General features: G+C 43.2%; 1 protein-coding gene and 1 long non-coding RNA gene across 6 annotated transcripts in view; one reads left to right on the top strand and one right to left on the bottom strand.

The window, feature by feature from the left end:
* Nucleotides 1-204: 204 nt before the first annotated feature.
* LOC101155708 (sodium/calcium exchanger 2) overlaps nt 205-26,477 on the bottom strand; it is a 35,729-nt gene continuing 9,456 nt past the window's right edge. Inside the window, exons 1-15 of one of the 4 annotated variants that reach the window (XM_020708623.2) lie at nt 22,316-22,904; nt 21,974-22,152; nt 11,736-12,117; nt 10,860-10,997; nt 10,479-10,706; nt 9,964-10,242; nt 8,888-9,316; nt 7,110-7,471; nt 5,586-5,689; nt 5,377-5,394; nt 4,134-4,246; nt 3,934-3,957; nt 3,614-3,713; nt 3,221-3,490; nt 205-3,101 (exon numbers count right to left, since the gene is read on the bottom strand). In XM_020708623.2, the coding sequence (XP_020564282.1) occupies nt 2,725-3,101; nt 3,221-3,490; nt 3,614-3,713; nt 3,934-3,957; nt 4,134-4,246; nt 5,377-5,394; nt 5,586-5,689; nt 7,110-7,471; nt 8,888-9,316; nt 9,964-10,242; nt 10,479-10,706; nt 10,860-10,997; nt 11,736-12,059 (2,766 nt within the window). In that variant the 5' untranslated portion in view covers nt 12,060-12,117; nt 21,974-22,152; nt 22,316-22,904 and the 3' untranslated portion in view covers nt 205-2,724. Of the gene's footprint in view, nt 3,102-3,220; nt 3,491-3,613; nt 3,714-3,933; nt 3,958-4,133; nt 4,247-5,376; nt 5,395-5,585; nt 5,690-7,109; nt 7,472-8,887; nt 9,317-9,963; nt 10,243-10,478; nt 10,707-10,859; nt 10,998-11,735; nt 12,118-21,973; nt 22,153-22,315; nt 22,905-26,477 lie in introns of those variants that run through there. The other 3 variants (XM_020708625.2, XM_020708624.2, XM_011483107.3) reach the window with 3 other exon arrangements.
* On the top strand, nt 12,944-19,898 carry LOC105355547. 2 transcript variants are annotated; one of them, XR_909935.3, is made up of 2 exons: nt 12,944-13,240; nt 18,829-19,898. It is a non-coding gene; the product is annotated as an uncharacterized LOC105355547 (long non-coding RNA). The 2 variants fall into 2 exon arrangements; XR_002291623.1 differs by lacking the exon at nt 12,944-13,240 and adding an exon at nt 16,018-16,109.

Raw genomic sequence — 26,477 nt, 5'->3', positions numbered from 1 at the left:
AAAAATAATACGACAAAAAGGGGTTTATACAAATCTACACTCTAGTTTCTTGAAGCTATATAACCTCTTTTTGTGATAGTAAAACCTGTCCAACACAAAAAGCCCTCAGCTCTAATCTGTTTGCTCAGCTGTTGGACAGAACAAGTTAAAAAAAAAAAAAAAAAAAAAAAAAAAAAAAAAGAAAATGAAATACTTTAGGAAATGCAACACCAGAGTTTACAACCTGAAAAAGAACTCTGGAAAAAAACAAAATGCTAAACTCTTAAATTATATATATGTATGACCAGACAACAAACCTATTTTACCAAAAAATCTTTACAAATGGGCGGCTATATTGACCCATGGGGTAACCCATGTGTCAACGGGAGGAATGATGGGGCAGGTAAACAAACATTACACAACCTATGGATTTAATTCTTATTCAAACATTTTTTGTAGAGCATGCCTCACCTGTGCCAAACACAATGCTCAGGGAAATCTTAGACCGAAACGAGGGAAGTTTCCAACTCCCCAATATCCGGCTCGAAGGACCAATTCAATGTTGGGTTCAAACAACCTGCAACATCTGAATAACGTCAAAAGGAAAGAATGACGAGAGATAAAGGTACCTTTTAGGAGGAGAACGAACAGAGAATGATAACCACTTACAATCTCTCTCCGCTCTGGCGGATATTCCTGTCGCCTCCCCTTTTATTAAATATTTTGGGATTTCCTTAATTTACATATGTGCTGAGCTCTAAGGAGGGGAAACAGATAAAAAAACAGCTGCAGCGCTATCAGAAAACTTTAATTGCAACTTGTCCATCCGTTCGCAGTCTTCCCACACCATCTCTGGCCCTGCAAAGTATTTTGTCATGGATAATTAACACAGAGTTTCCTTTGATTCAGGTCTGGAAGCAGATAACATGCTGATTTTGAGAAGACTCTAGGACAGTTGGTTTCCTCCCAAGAGTTTCACCTTCACCTCCCTGTGAAACAGTACTTGGACACAAACACTTCTGCAAACATGATTATAACAGCTATATAGCTAGGTAATTCATAAAAGCAAATATGAGATAACTTATATACATTTTTCCAACCTTAGTTGTATTTTGTTTTTTTCCCCCCCTGATTGATATTTGTGTCTTTACATATTTGGTTGTTTCATTTTTATCTTTTTACTAAGTGGGTGGGATTTTTGTAAATAGTTTGTGTTGCACTTAGTGATTAGCACTGTCATCTCACAGCAAGAAGGTCCTGGTTCAACTCCCAGCTCTTTGTGTGGAGTCTGCTGCATGTTTTTGTCATCCATGTGTGGCTTTTCTCCAGGCACTTCAGCTTCCTCCCACAGTCCAAAAACATATTCAGAGGTTAACTGATGACTCCAAATTGTCCCTTAGATGTGAGTGTGAGGATGTGTTGCCCTGTGATAGACTGGTGAGCTGTCCAGGGTGAACCCTGCCTTCACCCAGCAGGGACTGGGAGACGCTCCAGTGACCCCAAAGGGAACTCTAGGCAGATTTAGAAGACAAATCTATGTGTCGTGCCAAAACATCTACTGAGCCCATTTTAACCCACTTGTCATTTGCTCTGTGAGGCTGCTGGGACCCTTTGCTCTGCAGCTGCCCATCAGTTATCACCAGTAGTTTGACAAAAAGGACGGCTCACAAAGCTTTGATAAATAACAACCCCATCAGAACTACATGTTCAAATGTGGTGTCAGTGACTAAATGACTAAAAAACAGCCGTTGTTTCCTCCCCCTTTTTAACCCACACATTGAAGATGCAAACATCGTTTCTCAGGAATAAAAATGCAAAGGAGACACAGTCGTTTGAAATTTCAATGTCATTTTTTCAACTTGCAATAAATTAAAATACACAGTTTTCATTATCAGCTCAAATACATTAAATGTGACATGATTGAATGATAAACACAAAGACGTTGAAGGTGAAAGAATCTTAACGGACGCAAACAAGGTGCCTTATAAACATGGAGTTTTTATTTTCATGTTGCTTTTTTTACTGATTCCTTCTGTGCAATTCTCATCAAAACTAGAATAGAAAGACTTTAAATTGAATTGCTGCATGGAGCAACAGCATAGAGCCACAGCTTCGGTGGCAGATTTACTTACGCCAGACCACGGGAAATAGAAGCGTGTCACTGGCTGGTAGGACACTTTTCCTAATGTTACCAGTTGGTAGTTTCTGACAACAAGATAAAGTCAACTGAACATTTGACCACTTTCTCCTTCCTGGGAAGCTAAAGGAGCATCAGCATGGGGGGGGGGGGGGGGGTACTCTTAAGCCAGTGGTGGTAGTTTCATGTTTGCCAGTGTCCTGAGAGGCCGGAGTGATGCAGACCTCACCTCATCCATTGATATTTGTCCACACGAGAGCAGTTTCTCAGGTTAACACCTCACCCTTGTGGATGTTCCAGACACCTGTTTGCTCATTCTTCTCCCAGGTTAAGCAGACTTTATCTGTCCCACACTCTGAGTGGTAGGGGGGGCGAGCTTATACCTCAAACCCAGGGCTTGATTCAACCTAGAAGGAAAGGATTGTTTGTCCTTCTGACTGGAAGAGTACTGCAGGGTGGGAGTGTGGTTTGCACACGAGTCTGTGTCGCTTTCATCAACTATGGCAGCAGTTGTTGGGCAGGACACTGATTGACCTGCGGCGTTGGTGACTCTGAGTACAGAATCCAGGTGAGAGCTCTGGTGTTGGTTGGTGGCGTGCTCTGCTTCATCAGAAGCCTTGAATATGGCAGTAGGCCTCCAGGCTGGAGAACAGGATGTAGAGGAACCACAGCCCAAAGAGCAGCAGGGAGGTGAGAATTTTGCTGACTCGTGGTCCTCCTAGTTCACCACCGAAGGAGGGTCTTCTGCGTACCATCAACACTGCCATAGCAACAAAGGCAAAAATGGTGTAAAGCGTGACAGAGAAGGCCAGGGAACCAGGATCCACCTTGAAGGCAATCCCTTTGACCTCCCAGTACACAGCAGCCACAGACCAGGCCAAACCGATGCCCAAAAACACGTTCACCGCATTGCTTCCGGTCACATTTCCCACAGATGCGTCGGCATACTGGTCCTGAACGGCAGCCACTTTACTGGCAAAAGTATCTATGAAAGAAAGACCAGTAGAAGAGGCGCATTAAAGTTGAGGCTCAGGCTCCCAGCGATTTGACTTAGAACATCATCAGTTAGACAGGAAACCATTTGGAAAAGCGTCACTTGTTTACCTGGAACGGAAGTTCCCAGAGCTACAAAGACCACTGCGGTGACGCCGTCTCTGAGGCCAACCGTGCAGCCAAAGTGGGAAGCCAGGTCTCCGATGACAGCAGTTAACATACCAATGACACAGATGGACACAAGGAAGCAGGCCCAGCCGTTCCAGTACTGAGTGGGGGGGACAAAGGCAAAACAAATCTTCCAGAAAACGCACAATATGTGCATGAAATAGTCGAAACAGTTAGGCGTCTGCTCCTCCGGTCCCTCCTCATCTGCATCACCTGAAGATGACAACAAAAGATGATTGAGGTAGAGCAGCTGCACCTCCATGCATGACTTCTTCACCAGCTGACACGGCTCCAAAGGAACTGTCGTCTGGTCTGCAATGGTTTTTTAATACTTACCAGCACTGACGGTGAGCGCTTCCATGAACTGCTCCTTCCAGGAGTGCGTGCCGATCACTCCAGCCAGGTCGGTGTCTTTGAGGAGTTTGTCCACAGTGCACTGCTCCAAAAAAAAATAAAAAATGCTGATCAGATTGCGTAAATCCACACAGACCCATGCAAACAACAACACAAACAAAAGCAGGCAGATTTGTCGTATTTCATGTTCCCAGTCGGAGTAGCAGCTCTTGGCTCACAGCAGGCTCTGACTCCACACTCAGGCTGCATGGCATGAGGAGACCAGCACTTCGAATCATCACATTTGCTCACAGAAACTCTACCTGGTCTAATACTCCGTTGGGCGTCTGATGCATAAGAAGGAAGCAGGCGGTTATTAAAACTGAAAATGTTCCACTCATTCATTCAGTTATGCTTCACATGAACAGCTTCAGACTTTCTGTTGATGTAGGATCATAGTGTCATTCTGCCCGTGTTCATCCAGCTGTTTTCAAGAGTAAAAGCATTTCTGTGACTAACTCACCTTAAAATCACAGGCCTCCTGTATGATGACCTCCAGCCTGCTGTGCTCCCCCAGAATGGGTTTGCCCATTTCACAGATCCGCCGAGCCTCTGCCTCCTCAGGTGCTGGGGTTCCTGAGGAAGAGCAGAGGCGCTCATTTACGACGTCCGTTGTGGTCGCATGGCTTCAAATACACACACATGCACACACGTGCACACACAAAGCGCCCCATCACAACTGTGGGACAAATATGAAGCATCACTCACTTTAGTGCTTTCATTGTCTTTTTAAAGGAGCCACGTGCAGCACGGTTCTGATTCTATTCTCTACACTTGGACTTTTCAGTCCCAAACCTGTTCTGCCAGAGCGGTTCAGCCTCCAAACAGAGTAACTGTTGAAGGAAACGCAGAAAAAAAACTGCTGCTTTCCTGAGGTTTACCGAGATCTTTGAATCCAAAGGAAATGTTCAAGAATACCTAAGTATTTTTATAAAGGCTCTTGGATTTTTGAAACAAGAAGTGTTTTTTTTTTAAAAAAAAGATAAGATAAGCCTTTGGTATGGTAAATAAATCAATAAAAAGGAGCAACTTTTCATGTGGTGCCACATGAAACTGTTCAGGCAGTTTTTGATATCATAAAATCATGAAAATTGTTTTTGCTGGATTCTTTAGTGCAGCTGAAGTAGCTGCTCAGTTATGAGAAGAAAAGACTGCTGTGACTCAGCGACACCACCAACCAACATTTTCAGAACACTCCAATATCTCCAGCTTTTCTTGAAGAGTATTTAGTGTGAATGTTTTGTTTCATCCTGAAAGGAATGTTTACGGTTCTGAAACCTTTGTCCCTCACGGTAAATTCAGAGTTCAACACGTACTAAGCAGTTGCTCTTTTCTGTTAATCAATAGGGCTGAGGATCATCAACAATATTCCAAATCATATCAATAATAAATATATATGTTTTCAAAATTTTAATTAAAAAAGGTTTAACACAAACGATGTGATCTCGACTAAACAAAGGCAGAACTTTCAAAATGATTCATTTCTTCATTTAAAAAAATAAAGGAAAGCAGTTTTTCTTCTGAAAATAGTTCCAAAACATTTTCAAAGGGAAAAATCAGTTCTTTAACTTGATGAATCTGAATTTATATTTTTAGTACAGATTGATTCAATGATCAATTTTCTGAAACCATCTCTATATTATGTCTTAAAATGCTGCAGGTGGCACCTTTAACCCCCCACCCCCCCAGCATCCAGACAGTCTTACCCTGATTCAGCAGCAGTGCTGTGAAGACAAACGGACAATAAAAACTCTAAGAACGGAACTCTGTCAGGATGTCAGTCTTCATTCCAGTCTACCAGATGAGCCTGACTTTGGTTTGGTTGTGTTACTGCTCTAAAGTGTGCATGCACGTGTGCAGCTTTTGGTGTAAATGTGGGCAAACAGAGGCTTTTGTGTGACACTCTGACACTGACCTGACAGTCCTCGCTTCAGCCACTTGGGGTTTTCCAGCACAATGAAGAAGTTCTCCTGCTTCTCGTACTCCTCCACGTTTATGATGCGCACCTGTAATGTCTGACTGGGCACAGTCAAGCAGACACACAAGCACACTTGTGTCCATAACAGTAAGCTGAGGTCAGTCAATAATTATCAGTAGTTTTACTTTTTTAACTTGTGTGTGACAGGTTAAGGATTACATATTCTGATTTATCAGTGTCTCCACTTTCAAGTCTTGGATAACCTGGAAAACCTTTCCTTGACATTGGAAAAACTATCTTCTGCAGTGCAAACACAACTTTTGCTCCCTGAAAGTTGAATGAGAACCAGATTTGTTATTTTACGGGACAGCTGGAGGTTCCCACACCTAATCTGAGACGTGATCATCTGCAAGTGTCATGTCATTAGCTCATGCATGTCACAGGGTGACCCTTCCTAGAAAGTCCTCCAGCCACCTCAATTATTTCTCTCAGTTTGACTCCACTAGCCATTTGACCTAAAACAATATAAAGACAACAGAAGGCCAAAGTGTTCTTCAGCATCCAGCCACTGCTCTCCACCCCATCGGCCTGGCTTTCTGCATGCACCAGAGCATGTCATGGAGACAAGTTCGGCTGCAGCACAGATTTCCAGAACACACACAGAGGTAGAGCTGGAAGGACTTCAAATGAATCAGGTCTGATTCTGACCCACTGATGGAATGATCCATCCTGAACCATCTCAGGGAAATGTGTTTTTTTTTTAAATGGTACCGAAGATGCATTAAAAAGAAAAAATTAAAGCAGACGACAAGCACAACCCCCCATCCAAACCTTTGGGTTTCCTTGGCAACCTATTGTTTTTAACCACGCAAACATTACTAATATGTTCATATCATATGTCATATAGTTTTAATCAGCTTGAGCCAAAGATCCATGCATTATTCACAATATTCCAGTAAAAACGAGAGCAACAGGGAAAAATCACTTTTCCCTACGAGGAGTTTGTAGCTGGTACTTTATTTTTAGAAAATTCAAGATGGTGGCCTCTTCCTCCGGAGGTCAAAAGTCAACAAAACTTTGACTAAGGGTGTTGTCTTAAGCTGCTGGCATGTGTGTGAAATTTAATGAAGATCGCTCAAACAAAAGTTTTCTTTTCCCATTTTGTGGGAAAATCACCAAATTTGCTACAAAATGGCCACCAAGTGGTGGGTCTTGTGGCCGTCGCATAGTCATTTTTAAACATCCTTTGGATTTCCCCAACACGAGGGTTTTGGTTTTGGTGGTGGAATTTTAAAAATTAAATATTTGTTCACTTTTAATTTCACAAAATTAATTTTTATCAGGTACTAGGTGTGTACAGATAATGGTGAGTTTTTCAGTTTGTGGAGAGGGTGAAGGTTTTGCTCAAAGATGCATTAAGAAAGAAGGATTTAGAAAATACTCTGGTCCTTCAGTCCAGGACTGCTGCAGGACAGTGTAAATCAGGAGGTGGAGACCATAGGAGCTGGTTTCCCAACAAACCTGGTCTGCTCGTTGGTGAACTCCAGCTCCCCTCTGGCTTCCTCGTAGTCCACTCCAGCCCTGGCGCTCCCGTCTTCTGTGTGATACGGCACGGCCACCGTGCCCCTGGAGCCAGAGTTCCTCACCACGGTCACCGGGAGCATGCCGGTGCTCTCGCTCACTCGCAGTACCTGCTGCTTGAAGGTAAAAATTCCTGCATGGTCATCATCCAAGATTGTGATGGTGGCAAGAAGAGGCTCCACTAGTCTGCCCTTGGGTGGAGTTCCAGTCCCTTCAGCTCCTCCTTCCTCCAACCGCAGTTTCTGAAGGCGCACAAAGAAGTGTTCATCCTCTTCAAAAATGTCGTCATCCAAGATGCGTACCTGGGAAGAAAGAGCAGCACTGGATCAAACCCCGGAGGTGCTGACAGTTTTGGATCAGAGGGTCTAATGTGAGACCCACAGCTTCCGCTCTGAGGTTTGCAGAATGTATAACTCACATTAGGAGTACTTAAGTTAAGGAATAGCATGGTGCAAATATAGACTAGTCAATCTCTGATTGGAGAATCACATGTTTGACTCTTCCTTTGCCCTTCCATGAGCTTCAAAGTTTTTTACTTGTCCTGTCTAACAGCTGAGCCAACAGATGAGAGATGAAGGCCTCTTGTGTTGCAAATATTTTACTTTTACAATATGAAACATTTGACACACTAGGTGTATATTTAAATAAACCACCTCTGAATAAAAGTTTGTGGAAATTACAAAAGGGGTTTATTAAAATATACACCTAGTGCGTCAAAGATTCATAACCCCTGTTGTTAAAGTAAAATATGTTCAACACAAGAGGCCTTCAGCTCTCATCTGTCTGCTAAGCTCTTGGACAGGACAAGTAAAAAAAAAAAAGAATTAATCTCTTCTGTAATTTATACTAAACTTTATTTATCTTACTTATTTGTAACAGTTTTTTTGTTGGACCAGACGAGAAAGAAAAGGAGGGAAGAAGAGAGGGATGTTAGAGGAGGGTGATTATAGAAAGGGGGGAGGGGCGTAAGACCATAAAGCATCATAAAGCAACAAGTTGCTGGATGTTTATAATCATTACGGTCACGTTTAGAAGTAATACAAATCTAGAAGAGGCAGGACAGGGGGAGGTGGGAGGCTTGGGAGACCTGGGGGAGGCTCAAAGTGACTTTAGACAAGTCGCTGATTCCTACCCTCCCTAGAGGCCTGCTGGCGCCCTGCACTGCAGCTCTGCTCTCATTGGTGTGTGAATGAAACTAAGACTGTTAGGTGATTTAGCCCTTGAAGGTGGAAACGTGCTAAAGATGCCAAGACAAATGTCCAGACCTGTTGCGACCTTTTAACACGTGAGAAGAAAAAAGGCACTACTGCAGGAAAAGACGGGTCTCAGAATTTACTTAATCCTTTAAACGAAAGATTCTTTCCTGCCATTTTCTAAATGTGATTGGTTCTGTTTGGGGTCACAGGGTTGCTGGAGCCTGTCTAAGCTGCTGCAAAGCAAAGGCTTTGCCCCGGAACACCCTGGTTCCAGGGCCACACAACCACATGCACTCACACTTTGGGACAATTTGCACATGTCAATTAACCTATAAAGCATTTTTTTACACACATGCACAAGGGGAACACGCAAAGTTCACACAGAAAGGACCCAGCTGGGATTTGGACTGGACCATCTCAATGTGAGGCAAGAGTGCTAACCACTACACCACTGTGCAGCCCCTGCATGCCTGCACAGCCGTATATAAAGATGAGTTCATTTCAGGTCAGAGATCTTCTCACCTTGATCTCTTTGCGAGTTTCTCCTGGTTTAAACACAAGCGTTCCCTCGGTGAGCTCATAGTCTGATCCAGCGTTGGCAGACCCGTTTTCAGCGCAGTAGTCCACATAGAAGGTGTCCTGGCCTGTGCCCCCATACAAGACCACACCCAGGGTCAGGGAGCCACAGCTCTCCGTGCACTGATACTGCGCACTTTCAAAACAAATGTGTGCACACGTGTCGCTGTCCTGGCCTGCTGCATGCCGTTTGTGGTCGGCGGCATGTTTCTTTAAGACGTTTCCAGCACCGATGATCATGCGGGTAGCCTGGATGCGGTAGAATGCACGGCTCTTCTTCTTTTGAACCAGAGCAGAGTAGTTGGCCATCTCGATCAGTTGGTCCAGGTCTTTGTCTGGGTGTTTCTCCTTCAGGTCCTTCAGGATACGTACCACCTGTTCAAACAGGAGTCTGTTAAAATGACATGCTCGGAGAAAATAAATCAAAAAAGTTAATTAATTTAAGATGAGATCTCTCAGTGTACAGATGCTTCTAATATTTTGTTAAAGATTCCTCCTAATTTTGTTCATTCATCTCCCAAACCTGCCTAGTCCACCTTAGGGTAACAGAATCGCAGAAGCCTTAGGAGCTAAGGTGAAGGTGGGGTCCACCCTAGATGGTTTCCCGGTCCATCCCAAGACCAAACAGAGACATACAAGCATACACATTTACACTTGAGGGACAATTTAGAGTCACCAGTCAACCTATGAAGCATGTTTTTGGACTGTGGGAAGAAAGCGGGGAGCACAGGGACCAACACATGCACCGAGACAACATGCAAACTCCACACAGAAAAGACTGAGCAGGGATTTCAACCAGGGCCTTCTGGCAGAGGTGCAAGTGCGCTAACTAACCACTATACCTTCTGAATCGAATGAAGATAGGAAAGATTACTGTTGGAAACAATTCCACCTTTAAAGCTAAAGCACCAAGTTAACCCCGTCTAAACAAACTGTCAACCTGAAGCTAAGAGAAAAACAAAGCTTCCCACTTTTCATCCTTGGCCTTTTGCTCCAGGATGCTCAGCTGAATCACATCTCACCTCCTCCTGGTTCTGGTCCAGTTCACCTCCAGTCTGTACTGAGACGGTAACACTGGAGGAGTTCCCAGGGCACGAAATGCTGTCTGCCAGCTTGCTGTCCATGATCACATCAATGCCTTTGGGGGCCAGGTCTCCTTCCATTTCCACCACGATGCCATGCCTCTTGTCGGCACGGTAACGCTTATGCATGTATTTGTAGAAGAGCAGGCGGCGGTCAGCGATCCAAGCCAGTATCACACACAATGGAAAGTACAGCAGCGTCACCACAGCTTCCCACACCTGTTTGGGCAGCAAATATCACCACAGCATCAATGCACTTGGTCACACTTGTTAAAGTAAGCCATGACTTGATACAGAGGGGTGCCGACTCTGACATGCTGATCGCCAATTTTCTGGATTTCTTATCTTTTCGGAAAAACTAATATGTTCTGAACGTGTTCCTGCTGCCCTAACTGCTCATGTCTGCTCTCAGGATGCCGACAGCTGACTTCAACAGAATGAAAACGAGGTCCCACCTCCACGACTCCCGGGGAGATGACGGCCAGGATGAGGTAGAGCCAGATGTAGGCAAAGATGCTCCAGAAGGAGGTGATGAAAAACACTCTCAGGTGTTTGATTTTGCGAGACTCTCCATCAGGAATCACCCACACGCACAGGCCGATGATCACAAACATGTTGAAGGCGGCACTCCCCACGATGGTGCCGGGCCCGAGCTCCCCAGCATGAAAGCCGTGCCCACAGACCTGTTGAGCCACACAGACATGTTAAGGTTAGGGTCACGTCCACGAGTGGCAGGTATCTGTCAACATCAAGCTGCAGTCATTTTTCATGATCACAGTTCAGATTTGTCCAAGCAGTTCCATTATTTTAAGTAGAGAGCAAAAGAAAGGAGGAACCTCGATGACAGAGAGCAGGATCTCAGGTGCAGAGGAGCCCAGGGCCATGAGGGTCAGGTTGGAAACTGTCTCGTTCCAGATCCGTACTGTGGTCACCGTGGTTTCACCGTTGGGTTTGGTGATAGTCACCTTTTTTTCCTGTAAGAATCATGTTTACAACACAGAAGTGTGGTTTGTGACCAGCCACGATCCAGATGCACAACAGCAGACAGTTCCAGAACCTGGAAACAGCCTCAGGAAAAACAAAACACAAAATCTGATCAAAATATTTGACTTCTACAATTGTCATTCTGAGGGAACGAGTGTGAATTTGCAGGCAACTCGTGTAGATGGATTTGTTTCTCAGGAAATGAATAAAGAAAAGGACTTTACTTCTTTCTGTACCTGCAATGATGCAACAAAACAAGTCTCCCATGACACATTTGCTAGAATCCAGTCTATCAACCATCGTAAACCCAGATGACATTCTTAGTTCTGAGTTATTCTGAGACTGTTTGGCTTTACATTAAAGTTAAATGTTAAAAAGATTTTACCGACATCTGAACTAAAAACGTTTCAAAAATGTGGAAATGACCCACAACCCCGGCTCCTCCTATTGTTGACAAAAAGCTCCAGTCAGTCACTAAATGGCGTTTTTCTGTTCACTTCCCGATGGCGCCAACCTTCACTCTGTCGGACGTTTAAGGCTTCCCTGTCTGCATCTCAAACAGGCAGACAGGCTTTGTTGTTGCTGATTCACATGTGGCAGCTACAACAATATTTTCAATTAAACATATAAATAGATATTTAACAGAAACACAAATTTCCTGACAAGCATTCATCAGTAACAGAATCTAAACAGAGGTCAGTAGGTATGAGGAGAAGGGTTGTGGTTACCTGAGATGTGATCACTTCTATGGATGCCATGAAGCGGTCTGCAATAATGGACACGCCCAGGAACATGTACATGAGGAACAGGAAGTAGAGAACAGCCCTCCCTGCCTGCTCCCCCACAGGGGGGTTGGCTGGCAGCCACACTGGCAGCAGGATGCCGGGTTTGCACTCCACCACACCTGCACACGCCGGCGTGGAGTTAGAAGACTGAGGCTGCTCGGGGTCAAAGGTTCGCTCCACAAGCTGAGGCCGAAGGGGGGTGCAAGGGAGGCACAGGAGGAGAAGCAGGAATAAGAGTGGGAAGAGCTGAGCGGGATGGGGCCCCATGTTTTCCCTGAGTCCAAAGGGGCCTCAGCGTTGGGAATCACTGGGTCCAGAGGCTTTCCTGAAAAACCAGAGAGAGATGTCTTGAATAAAGACAAATACAAATTACAAATATACATTTAACAGCAAAGTACAAATGATTTTTTTTTGATTTTCAAAGACCCACTGCAGTTATCTTTTAATCTATGTTCAAAGTGTTTTCCGTGGTCTTTTCATAATGATGAAGTTGTTTTTAGCCAAAATCTAAAAACCAGTGTTGTTTTCTAGGACATTGTTTCTGCAGAGCGGCAGGAGTTCATCAGGAATTCCCTTTTAGGTTGTGGGCGTGACTGTTGGCACTAGTTAAGTCTGGGCTTATTTCCCATGATCCCTTTGTTTACACTCTCTCCCTCTAGCTTACAGCCCCCACAACCCCAACCAAACATTATCAGTGCAACAACAATGGCGTGCAAATCAGAGCAATCCAACCGTACAGTTTTGAGGCGCATGAGAGCTCAGATGAGGGAAACAAAGTCCAAAACACACTTCAGGTTGTGGGCAAAAGACAGGACAAAAGTCATCTAAAAACTGACAGACCCCACAAACAATGACCAAAAGGCCATCTCTGATTAATTAACAGTAATTATTGATCCATTCTTTATCACTACCCATTTTGATAGTAGCTCCAACTACAAGACATTTCTAAATTATATTGAATCCACTATTTCTGCAAAAAACAAAAAAGTCAAATTTGAGCTTGTGACACTGGCACATAAAGGTATTCTATTTTCTGTATTTATAAAGTGAAGACGTCCTATGTTTTCTTTTTATTTTAGTGTATGTGTGTATTTTGTGTATGTGTGCACCCATGATGCCGCTGACGTCACCCCTCACAGCTGATGCTGGGATGCGTTTACTCACGGATGGCTTCCGGGTTAAAAAGAGACAGACAAGGTGGGGTTGACTCCCAAGAAGAGTGAGAAACTCTAAGAAACGGGTAAGGGAGACTAAGACCCTTCCAAGGAGCAACCACCAACGGAGCAACAGCCAGAAACAGACCAACGGGAGTTATGGAGGAGGATCTGACGCGGCCCTTTCAAAATTCTGCTGCTGGGATTATAATTATATTTTCTTTTGGGGATGGACGTGGCTGGAAAGTGACCAAGAACAGAGTGAGACTCCCTGAGGTTAATCCGAAGGATGGGGTGAGATCATTTCAGGTTTTTTTGTTTGTTTTTTTTACTTTGAGAGGAATTCTGGAGCCGCTTCCGCGCTTACAGGTGGAGGACGCGAGATGGCCAAATAGGGTGTCGTTGTAAACACATGCACGGACCTATCACGGAAATATCATGAGCGCGGTTCATGGAGTGTGACTACAAACTGTGAATTCTGCTGGATAAAGAGTAGATCTTGATTTAATTGTTTTATGTTCATTTATGTTCAAAAGTCACCCCGCCACAATCGTAAGGCTCTAAATTAACGGTAGAGTGTAACAAGCTCACATACGCCCCCCCCCCCTTCAGAACCAACCCCCCCCCCCCCCCCCAAAAAAAAGGGAAAAAAAAGAAGAAACACAAATAATCACACACCAGGGTTTCTAGTAGAACAAAAGTCAAAAGGAGTTTGCACATTTACTTTTCATGAATTTAAGTCAGGTAAGATATAAGCAAATGTTTTTGTGAAACGTATCAAAGAGTGGTTTGATACAGTAAGTGTTAATAAAACATTTAACATGTATTCAAACTACTGATCACTTCAGATTACTCAAAAAATATGGTGTTTGCCTAATTTTGTGCAACACCAACAGTTAAATTTCTCCCAAAACTTCTATACATTCATAAACAAATGATCTGTTTATTAATATCTCTAAGCGCAGCTGTTTTACTGCTTTCATTACCTTTTGTCTTTTCAGTGAAGCTTTATGTCAGATACTAACACCAAATAAATGACAGACAAACATAAAATACATGACATATGGAAAGTAAAGATATGTAATAAAAACCTCTATAATGTATAAAAGGATAATACAGATTCACATTTTTAGCATTCTGTCACAGGAACAGACAGATGGCTGGATCCAAATGCAGCAGGTTTAGTAGCTCAGCTCTAAGTCCACAAAGCTAAATCAGAGTCAAACATACAGAGGTCAATAACAGGCATTTGAGCACCAGAGAAGAGACTGGGGTAGTCAGGGTCCAGATAAGATTCGGGGCAGGCGGAAGGCAAACAGAGTCAAAGAAGAAACAGGGTCAGAAGACAGAAGATCAACGCTCGGTAATGCAGGCACAGTGGCACTAACAGTACTTCACACCAAGTGAGGCTCAGTACAGTGCTAAGCATACTGTACGTGATTGCAAATGAAAGTCAGGTATTTGGCATCCAGAAAGTGCATGCTGGGGTTGCTGGGGGGTGTAGTGCTTTCAGTACTCTGGAGACGGTTACCGCCGGTGACCAGAGGGAGAGACAGAGCTCTGACTCCTGACATATTCAGTAAGTAAACTAAAGGTATGCGATACACGCAGGTGATTGGGCAATCTGAAGTGAAGCTACACTCCGTGTGCTGCCGCACCTGGCAGGCTGCAACATAATTGTAAAAAAAATGCAAAGTAAAGCAGTTTTTAAGGATAAAATGATTAAAAGTCATTTCTATAAATTGCCTTTATATAACTGTTTTATTTTCTTATTTGTTGCTCATAATGGCGTGGACAGTTTACAGGTGAGGCACTGGCTCACCTGCCTCCCCTTACCACACGTTCCTGCTGAGATGTGTTTCAATAAGGAATAACCAAAACAAACCCAAACCCACCCAAATTATGTCCACTCACTCAAAGAAATGTATGCCCGCAAATTTAGAATCAAAACTCGTAAAGAGGGACTTAAAGCAGAACCTCCACCAGAGCACTACTTTGCTCAAGCAGCAGAATTAGATGTGCTGGCTGAGGCATGTAAATTAATGAAAGGAAAGGTTGTCACTATGTACACAGACAGCCAGTGTGCTTTTTCTACTACACACATGTTCACAAACTGGTGAAAAAGAAGAGGAATGATAACCTCTTCTAGTGAACCTGTAACACACAAAGAGCTGTTACAACAGGGGTCGGGAACCTTTTGGTCGTGTGAGTCATAAACGCCAAATATTTTTTAATGTAATTTCGTGAGAGCCATACAACACACTGAGGCACGGAGACGTAATCTCTTCTAAGGTTCTTTATTCTGGTTACTGTAGGCTGTAACCAACGCCGTACAACTTATTCAGCAACTCCTGAATCTCTCCCGCCAAGCGCTCCCCCTCAACTTTATATTCCCCCCTCCCGCTCCAGCCCTCCTATTCCCTTATTCGGCCCATAGCTGAACCCCATTGGTCCAAACTCCCCAACGACAGGTTGAGTGACAGAACTGAGGGCCAACCAGCATCTCTGCTTGATGCGTTCAATGAACTCCGGAACTTAGAACGCGGCTCAACACCCACCCAGTCTGCTACAATATGTTTAAAACTAAAAATACAAGAGAATGTGTGCATTTCATGTAATTTCAACACTTTTAAAGTAAAGTACAAGTCTGTTGATTCTTTTTAATAACATTGTTATGCTGTTGCTGATAAATGATGAGTATTTCTTAGCATTAATGTGACTTCTGGTGCTGCGTGGTGGTTTTGCTGATGGTCTTTCATTCATTCATTCACTATACCGTTTTTCCCTTTTGGGGTCACGGGGCTGCTGGAGCCTATCCCGGCCACTTGTGGGCGAAGGCAGGGGACACCCTGGACAGGTCGCCAGTCTTTCGAAGGGTAGAATATCCACAATCACACATCCATTCATTCTCACAGTCATACCTATGGTCAATTTATAGTTGCCAATTAACCTATGAAGCATGTTTTTGGACGGTGGAAGGAAACCGGAGATCCCGGAGAAAACCCACGCATGCACGGGGAGAACATGCAAACTCCACATAGAAAGGTTCCCCATTGATGTTGTGTTTTTCAGGTCCCCCAGCCGGGACTTGAACCAGGGGCCTTCTTGCTGTGAGGCAAGTTCAGCCCATGGTCAGCTGATGGCCTTGTCTGGTTGATACGTGGTGAGTTTCAGCTTCATGCAGGCGTTGAGCCTTTCATCCGTTAAACGTGATTGTAGTTTGGTCTGAATGTTCTTAAGAGGTGAGAAAGACTGCTCACATGCAGACGTGGAGCCAAATATTGTCAGTACAGCAATACTCACACGCTGCAGTGTGTGGTACGTGACAGGCAGCGTGTTCTAAGTTTTGACAATCACTGCGCTTTTCACATTGGTGCCTGCGCCTACTACCCCTCTTCTTTTCCTCCTCACACATCCTGTCCCTGCAGCTGCGTGCTCCTTCTCAGAGACGGGAGCGCACAGCTGCAGACATGGCAATTCGCTGGTTTCCGGCTGTTACAAACACCGCTACTACTGCGACTGGCATCGCATCGCGCCAGAGAGGGACTGGTCTAATGAAACATTTTTTTTAATAATTAAAGATTTGTCTGCGAGATATGGCCATCAAAAGAGCCAGATATGGCTCGTGAGCCATGGGTTCCCGACCCCTGTGTTAGAAGAACTTTTAACAGCCACTCTACTCCCTAAGAAACTTGCAGTCTAAGCACACACATCAGAAAAAAAACCTGTTGCTGTTGGAAATAAATGCTCTGATGAAACAGCTCCAAAAGATGCACAAAAAGCTCTCTTACATGTTGACTGAAACTGATCGTGAAGTACTCACTGGTATCCCAATGCACGCATCTGAAAAACAAAAACAATTCTGGCTAGAAATGGAGCTAAACTTAAAGACCAAATCTATAAATGATTAGAGAGTACCTATTCTTCCTAAAAGCCATACAAACGGGCTGCAGTATTGAGCCATGGAAAATCTCACGTCTCAACACGGGGAATGATGTACATAATTAATCAGAAATATACAACAATTATTGCAGAAGTTGTTTAATAGAAAGTAAACAAATTTGCATTAGTAATTATTGATGCTTTCTCTAAATAGACAGAAATTTACCCATGCGCAAAACCAGATGCAATTTCAGTGGCTAAAGCAATTATGTAAAGACATTATTCTGGGATAGGCTCCAGCAGCCCCGTAACCCCGTAAGGGACAAAACGGAAGAAGATGAATGAATGAATGAATTATTCCACGATTTAAAATACCAGAAAAAATATGTGATGATATTGGAACTCATTTTGTTCATCAAGTAATTTATCGAGTTGGAAGCAGTTTTGGAATCACACTAAAAAAACCATTGTGCTTATCATCCTCAATCTCGTGCTTGGATCTCGTGAAACTATTTCTAAACATAACACCAAATGTTACTGGAGTGACGCCTTACGAAATATTGTATGGAATAACTTATCGTTTACGTATGTTTGCTAAACCCACTGAAACAACTCATGAGTCTGACATAGAAGAATAAAATGTTGCAAAACTAAGTAGTTCAACAGAATAATGATATGCCTTATTCCCCTGTTGCACTGCAGGACGACCAACTCATCCAAGTAGGGAATTACATGCTGATAAAGGGGATTAGGTGGAAGATTTTGTCTCATCCTAAGTGGGAAGGCCCCGATCACTGACCACACCAACTGGGTGTAGAAATAGCTGAACGATCTACCTGGATACACCTGTCTCATTGTAAAAATTCTGAAAGTTTCCCAAAGGGTCACCCACTGCTGTAGACAAAGCCTAAGTGCGGTTACTAAGGGGGACGGTCCCTGACGTCTCAAACGTGAAGCATTTCTCAGGGCTCCTGCAGCCTTACGGGTGGATCTGGAAGGACTTACAGACCTGAACAGGACCAGTATGAAACGAGTTATTGAACAACACGGTGGCTTTAGAAGGACTCTAGTATTCCTATTTATGTTAACTATAGTGAATGTGATACCTACTACTAAAATTAAAATCAACAAAAACCCAACACCTGAACCTGTTCATCGACTTCGATCGGTGAAATGATCTCAACATGACTTGTGCTCCCACCAAAGAACATACCAAATTTGAAATCAAATCTGCATCCCGGGAAACACGGCTACCACTATAACTCTACCGGTAACCGCGCCTAATAAAGGAAACTATCACAAAGGATAAATACGAAATGAATGGAGCAACATCTGCAAACCGATATTGGTATATGACAAATGATTATAAAACGAAGAGTTGGAATAAATTAGTGGCTGTTAAAAATGATTTGGGTCACCACACCTGCCACCCGACACCAAAAATCTAGAATAAGCCTGTCCAGAGGACAAAAAGACCACCTTGTAATAAAATACGACCTAATGGAAGAAATTTGGACCTGACGGGAAAAACGCATATATGTTGTTTTTTTGCTGCGGGCTTATTCTGCCACCAAGGCTGATTTAGATTTCAAGTTCATTGTATATGAAGTGGCAAGTAAATTATTCTGAACCAAAATTGAGTATGACAGCATCCAGAAATAGTGTGCATTTTCAAAGCTAAGGACATGACTACAGATGTCAAATTTGAAAGTGTAACTGGTGTAACAGTGCAAATAAATAATTAACGGCAGAACAGGTTGTGGACAATGCATGCACTCAGATTGTGTTGTGTGTATGGGCCCCAGACCTCTACTCAAGATAGTACCCCCGCCTCCTGAGTTAAATAGCACGTGCATGCTCGAAATGATGACTAAGCCACAAGTAAAAATGAAATGTTTACCCTGGGATAAGGTGTTCCCAACCAGATAAATCACCAAAAGAAAAACCCATGTTTAGCACGGATGTCGCTACAAACAATTTTACTTGCTTTTTTTTAACAGGAAACAAGTCTGACATGGGTCACATCAATGCCAGGCAGTGTTCATCAGTCCACCTGTCACTACCCCATTGATACAAAGCCGAGCTGACACCTGGTGGTACTGTGGCAGTAACACCCTTTGAAGCGCATTACCAGGCACTTGTGCCTTGATAAATCTTGCTCTTCCGGTGAGTGTTGTTGCAATTTCTGTAGACTCTGCTTGTCTCTCTCTTTCTCTCTCTCTTTGTCTGTTATTCACATTCAAGATCAGGATACCCCTGGCAACCAATGTACAATCAATCAATGCAATCAAAGAGAGCAGTAGATCACAAATTGTGGGGGGGTGATCCTACCTACATCACTGCTTTGGGGTCCCCAAAGGTGTTCCAGACGAATACTGGCTGGCAAACTAAGTTGCAGCTGGCTTTGAGAACATCCCAATCATACTTGCACTGTCTGCTGTGACACCTAACAAGAATGTTGACAGAATTAAATACATACATTCCAATGTGCAAAGACTGGCTAACTATTCTGAAGAGATGTTCACAGCAGTCCATGAACGGCTCAGAGCAACTTCCCTTATTGCCTCTCAGCACAGAATAGTCCTGGACATGCTTCTGGCTGACAAAGGTAGAGTATGCAGCATGTTTGGAGACTCATGTTGTACCTTCACCCCAAATAACACAGCTCCCAACGGACAATTCACAAAAGCCCTGGGGGGTCATTTAGTAGGAACATGAAGGCTCACTCTGGATTGACCACATCAACGTGGGACCAGTGGATGATGGTGTTTGGCAAAAAAACTGTTTTTTTAGTACTGTCTTGTGTTTTCAGAAATAACCTTGACAGGTGCGTCACAACTGCTGCTTTACAGCACCCCCCACCTGGACCTCGCTGCACCGGGGCCGGGTGTGCACTGTGGCCAGTGTGCACCGACCACGTTGCACTGGGGGGGCCAGTTTATGAGTAACGACCGCAAGGGGCCTGCAGGGATGTTGGCTGCACACCCGACCTGTCTTGAAACACCGACCAAGGAGTCTAACAGTTTGTGTAAATGTGTAGAATTGAATAAAATCACAACCATTTATTAGGTATGCATTGCATTTCCTGAATATGACGTATTTATTTATAGAAAAGTTTGAAATGTCGTTCATCTATTGCATCTTGTCCAAAAACATTTACACCATCACCTGGGTCTTATTTCTTTAATGATCAGAGTTTTTTTTCTTTTTAAAATCGGACTAAGATGAAGCATTTTATGGTCATTTTACTGTATCTGCTAAGCTGTGTGTCATTGTTTACTGCACTATTCAATATGGTGTCGCTCTTTACAACGAAAACAGGCTAGTGTAGCATCTCTAGCATCTCTAGCTGTCCTACTTCAGGCTTTTCTGTTGAGAATCCTCTGAGCTGCAGAGATGATCTGTCCTGTTTTTATTTCCAAAGACACCAACAGTGTCTTTCAAGATTGAAGATTAAAAAACATTTTTATAGTCAACTACACAGGGAAACCTTTAGGCGCCGTTCCAGATGTGCATTTTAAAACAAATTTTGAAGGCAGACTTCAACCAAGCAACCCAGTAACTGAGGGTAGTGGATGACATGGAAATCCTATCACAGAAATAAATAAACCCCCCAATAGTGTTAAATCTCAAAACATAAAAAATCTTACAGTTTTCATTTGTTTTTGCAGGAAGCAGCCTAAATATCTTTCTGAGCACTCTCAATCTGTTTGCACTCAGTGACCTTCTTGCAGACTGGTCCCTTGAGGTTGTCATCAGTCCTGTGGACATGTAACTTTTGAAAAAGTCGTGGCCAGCTGTGGTCACACCATCAACTCTTACAGTCTTGGTCTGGGGTTTTTCTGATGTCACCACAGAGCGCAGAGACGGTCCTCTTCCAACATGGCAGACTGACTCTCTGCAGACAGTGTTGATGAGAGGTCTCTCCTTAATTCTACATGTTTCTGCAGTGAAATTAACCTAAATATTTTCAAGCAATATTTGTATTCAGTTGAAATACAAATCATACTTATTCATTTTCAAGAAATCCCTATCTATTTTACTTTTGTCCCTTTCAAGTCATTTAAATGAGATTGAATGAAGGATAGCTTCCCATGAGTGCTCCTGGAGGCCCTCAGCCTCTCTTCCACATAAGCACACCACATTGTGTGCTGAAACGGATACTTAAGTGCTGCATCTTTGATGCAGTCAGCTCATTATAGAGTTGTGATTCAGAAACATGGCCCAGAGGGACGGCTGCATCGCATTTCACTTTCCAAGGTGTGCTATGGTAACCACGACCTCAGACTGAGGGCCACCTTACACCTGTGAGAGCCAGCAGCTCAACGCCCACAACATTCAGTTCGGGACCACACACAGTGATTTGACAGGGGGGTGGCAGGACGTTCACTTAAAGTCACATTATTTCCATGTGAAGGACAAAAGGAAGTTTAGCTGCGACAGTGACAAGGATCTGCTTTTACTTAATCTAATATAGCTGAAATACATAACTAGTTTTGTGAAAACCAGATCTTTTTTCTGCTGCAAAATGACGGACATGAATGTGAATCAGCATCAGCTTTTTTTCCTTTTTTTTGGGGGGGGGTGGGGGGGGGGTCTGTTGGTGGGAAATACATACAAGTGGATCAAGAAGGTAGCACACACAGAGGAGGATGCATTATTCATCAGTGTACTCACCTAGCAGCTTTTGTTTTCAGGAAAACTCCAAGAAAAAACAGGTCAAAGAAATCTCCTGACATAGATTCTCCTCCGTGGTTTATTAGAGGAAAGCATGTTGAAGACATAACGTTTGTGCTAAAGGCCATTCAGAGACAAAACCACTGAGCCACAGAAGGTCTGTCTAAAAAGAGAGGGGCTCCTGTGTCATCTGGAACCCTGAGAACCCATCAGAACCAGGAGACAGAGGCAGGTGTGAAAAGGTTCCTCTGGGTCCTCATCGGTCAGAGGACTGAGACAGAAGCTCAAAGGAGGAAGGGATTTGTCAAAAGCCAGAAACGGAGAACTTCTGAACGTTCCTGCTGGGTAAAAAGAAGATAACAGGATCAACAGATCCTCTGCTCTGAACCAGAATGACATCCACCGTTTCTGTTGGATGGCTTTGTGAACAGACTCAATGTTTAAACATGAAGGGAGAAAAACACTCACTATCTGCATGCACTGTCTCCTGTCTGGGGGGGGTCGTAGGTTGTTGACAGGTCTGTGCTCCACTCTTCCCCCTCATGTAAAGGTGGAACTGCTCCTCGTGTCTGCCTGCGTTCCTGCCGCTGTCACAGCCACTGCTGGTCAGCACCACCGCTAACTGGTGGCCTGGGGCTCAACTTACCCTGATGGGGGTGCCAGCACAAAAAAGGGGAAAAGGGAGTTAGCACCTTTGGTTTTCTGCCCGTTCCCTGTAACCAAGCTATTGTCAAGACAATGAAAAGTGACAACCAGGGCCAGATGAACAATTTTACCATTAGTCATAATAGAAAACGTTGTCCGACTCACAATAACGATTTTCCTGAGCCTGAGAATTTTCTTCAGCACCGGTTAGTCCACTTCAGCTGCAAGAGAGTCCAGTGGGACAAGCGTTCGTGCTGCGGTTCTGAGCCTGACTGTCTGCAGCCTGCTTGTCAACTCGATGCCTCAAACTGCTGTGAAACTCCTTTACTGGATGATCCATTACTGCCACACATCTACCAGTCACCTCAGAGTTCAATTCCACGGGACAATTCAAACTGCAGGCCTCCAAACGCTGAGTGGAAACTCAGTGTAATCAGGTGGCTTAAGGCGCTTCAAACATTTGTGGGAATAAATGATCTACCACAAATATCTAAGTAAAATCAAGATGAGATTATCAAACAAGCATCCACCGAAAAGACAAGATGCAGCTCCAATCAGCTGGAAAGCATGAGTGTCTGCCTGCACACTGACAGAGATCATCTTTCCAGGATGAGAACATTGTACACAACTGATTCAGCGGCACACTGTATCAGTTTGCCAGCACACCAAGGTAAGCACGTGTACGCAGAGCGCCACGGGGCAGCCACGGTGCAGAGTGGTAGGGCGGTTGACCTCTGATTGGAAGATTGCAGGTTCGAGTCCCACCTTGCCCGCCCATGTGTCAAAGTGTCCTTGGGCAAGACAATGAACCCCACCTTGCCTCTGGTGGAAGGTTGGCACTAGTGTTTGGCAGTGGAGTGTGAATGTGTGTGTCTATGGGACAGCCTGTAAAGCACTTTGGGCCTTTGAGGAAGGCAGAAAGCACTATACAATTATACAACATTTGCCATAAAACCAATGACATAAAAACTAGTTACCTCTCTGACTATTAAGAGTTTACAGGACGTGGTGCACTTCTATTCCATCTACAGATGTCTACATATATACACAGTGTTGGTGGGTATTTTTGCTGCTTAACCCTTGTGCTATCCTAGGCACTTTAACGTTGGGAGTTGGGTCATCTAGACCCACGAGACAGTGCTCTGAACCTTTTTTCTTCAATGATTTGTGAACCTCACTGGTGTCCATGGATTACATGAAATCTTTCCACCTTTATCCACCTTTGTCATGGTAGGGAGAACACATCAATGGAAGGGGGGGGTCATCTAAGGTAGCACAAGGGTTAAACAGACAAATTAAATAACATTGTTCACAACTTGAAAGGATCTGCTGGAGCTGGAAGATCATTCAGAGGAGGAAAAGTATACTACTCACAATGAGTTAGGAATATTGTCATCAAGGAGTCCTTTTCCTATTTGTCTGAATTCTAATAAAATACATAAAATATATTTTATAGATATTTGATATTACTAATAAAGAAGAAATTAAGAAGAAAGACTATTTTAATTAGTTTAATATTTATTACTGACTGGTGACACCTGTCCAGACACCCCCTCCATCAAAGCCAACCCTGGGGACCAGGTTGACCTCGGCGTGTCACTCACCTCGCCTTCTCCACCAACGACCATCATTTCTGTACAATGTGACCTGACACTCAGTGAACTGGACGGTTGGCCGTTGCTGCATTGTCCAGGTCACATGGTCTTGTGTCCACTGCAAACGTTCACAGAGGTGTCTTGGTGTCAGTGGAGTTGACTGCAACAGTCATCTGGCGTTCCATTCAGAGCGGAGGAGTCGGTTGTAAATGTTTAGTCTGGAGCTGGAGCTTTGTGGCGTTTGCTAAACCATGTCTAAGGTGTATAGGGCAAATCCTTAGGTGCTGTTCATGTTAGCGGGTTGTCACTCCTGGGTCAGTCCCAAACTCTGCCAGTCGTTCTGTGTCTTGGTTCAAGTCTGCTGATGACACTTTGAGACTCACCAAATTCACCTGCAACATCGGACCGTCTACTTCCAACCTGAAGGCGCTATGGCCAGATGTTGCTGCTCATCTGTTCAGCGACGTTGTGTCCATGGCTGTATAAGTGATGAACTTGGAATGACTTCCTGACTAAATCAGAGACATGTCAACATTCTGTTGACATTGATGCCAGATTAAAAATAGTTTTCTTTTAGAATCTCTTGGGTTTGGCTCCAAAACTCACACTGATCAGTTAGACCATTATGTGGAAAACATTAAATGAAGTGTGTCTATCACCCCAACAACTGTGTTTTTTTCAGTATCCCTAACTTATTGTGAGTAATGTAAATCATTTCCTTCTTTTGGTTTCTCTTCCTGTCTTTAGTTTGCAGAAGGCCCATCTGCTTTTCCAGTGAAGTGAACTTCTCTACAGCCCTCAAACTCAGACAGAACTGCTGCACAGTGTTTTTAAACTTACAGAGAGGAAAATAAATTGGCTTTTTCATTGACTATGAGCCATAGAATGATTAATCACAGCCACTATGTTTACCTGCCGCTGTCTTCCTCTTTCACACACTCAAAAATGTCCAAAATGTTGACTACAAAGAAACATGAAGCTGCTGTTTACAGACCAAACCAGGAGTTTTCCTCCAAATATTGATTTATTCAGACAGTTGTTCTCACGTTCCATTCGCTGCCCTGCATCCATAAATGCAGCCACTGACTTTTGAATATTTCACACACAGATAATAAAGCTGCAGACACGGTGCATTCATGTTTAGATTGTATTTAGAACATACCAGTTCTACCACGGTTGGGTCATTTATTTTGCTTTATTCATACATCACACCCTAAAAGCCGGTCGTGGCAGAAGTTAGCGTCTGATTGTTAGCATCCACTTTGACATTAAAGGGAAAATCTTCATCTCAAAGTCTAAGTTTAAACCAGACACAAATATTTGACAGAGAATGAAGATTTAAGGAAATAAAGTTGTTTCTGATTTGTGTAAACTTGTAAGAAGGACTTTTATGAATTTTTCTACAGCAAAGGAGGATTAGGAAGAAATCTGTTTAGGAACTTTAGTGCAGAAAATGTTCTCTGTTTAAGAAAAAAACACAGTTAATCAGGATTTATGTAAAAACAATATATGAAAAATCTTTTTGCCCTAAAAGATGATCTGAGACTTGACTGAATTATCAGTGTTATAATGGTTAAATGGAAAATGGAAAAATATAATAATGTTGCTGTTATGGAATTATTTACAAATCAACAACTTTGTTTCATTAAATCTTTGTTTTCTGTCACAAAAATAAAAAATCTACTAATTTTGTCAGATTTTTTTAAAGTAAATATCTTGTAGTAGCATTTTTTTTTAAATAGGTTTTTCAGAAAACAGATGCTTAAAAATATGAAACGTAAACTTCGACCCCGTTCGGACCGGTCCGTGAAAATATTGTCTGACATGAAACTGCAGCGCATGAAACTGTTCGGGCAGAAGTTTAGTAATTCCTTCTGGTCTTATCTTGGATCTTCTGGAAGCCAGCATAACGTTTACATCAGAAGCTCCTCATCTGAAAAGAGCAACATTCCAATTCAACAAGGACAGTTTAGTGTTTCCTGAGTAACATGCCGGCTTTAGATATGAGTCACCAGATATAATGTCTCCTATCAGAAGAGAAAACTGCACTGCTGCCATTCTCATTTCAGAGGAACCAGCCCTATGGAGTTAAATTGGTCAGAAGAATCATGAATGCACACAAACCGTTTCACAAACATAATCTTGAGGTACACGTGTAACATAAACTCACAGATCAAACGAATGACTGAATTTGCATTAACGAATCGCCTCTCCTTTGGGAATTTCTCTGTATTTGTGAGAGAAATGCGTGTGGTGAATATTGAGACTCATCTAACGTGCCAGGTCAATAAATGTCATCATTGGCTAATGAATCTGTCAATCAAATTCATCAGCCAACCAGACGTGTTTGTTTTCAGCCAATCGTATGAATCTGTGCCTCATTCCTTTATCAGTTTTTTAAACTAAAACAACAACGAAAAAAACAAAAAGGCTGCTTTATTTAATTATTAGTTTCTGTGGAAAAACAGCAAAACAAATAATGGAGAAGATCTGCAGAGAAGAGTGGACCAAAACTGCAGCTCCAGTGTGTTCAAACCTGCTGAAGAGCACTGGAAACCTTTGACCTCTGTCACTGAAACCAGGGTTACATTACAAAGCATTGAGGTGAACTTTTGTTACTGACAAACACTTCTGTTCAGATCCATAAATACATTCCTCAAAAATCAAAGACTCTTATTTCCTGGGTTCTTTTTATTTTCATTCTGTCTCCCACAACTAGTGTTTCTATAAGG

The sequence above is a fragment of the Oryzias latipes genome, chromosome 14 (genome assembly GCF_002234675.1).
Source record: "Oryzias latipes chromosome 14, ASM223467v1".
Lineage (NCBI taxonomy): Eukaryota > Metazoa > Chordata > Actinopteri > Beloniformes > Adrianichthyidae > Oryzias > Oryzias latipes.
Note: the sequence above shows the minus strand (reverse complement) of the source record. Positions and strands in the feature narration are given on the sequence as shown.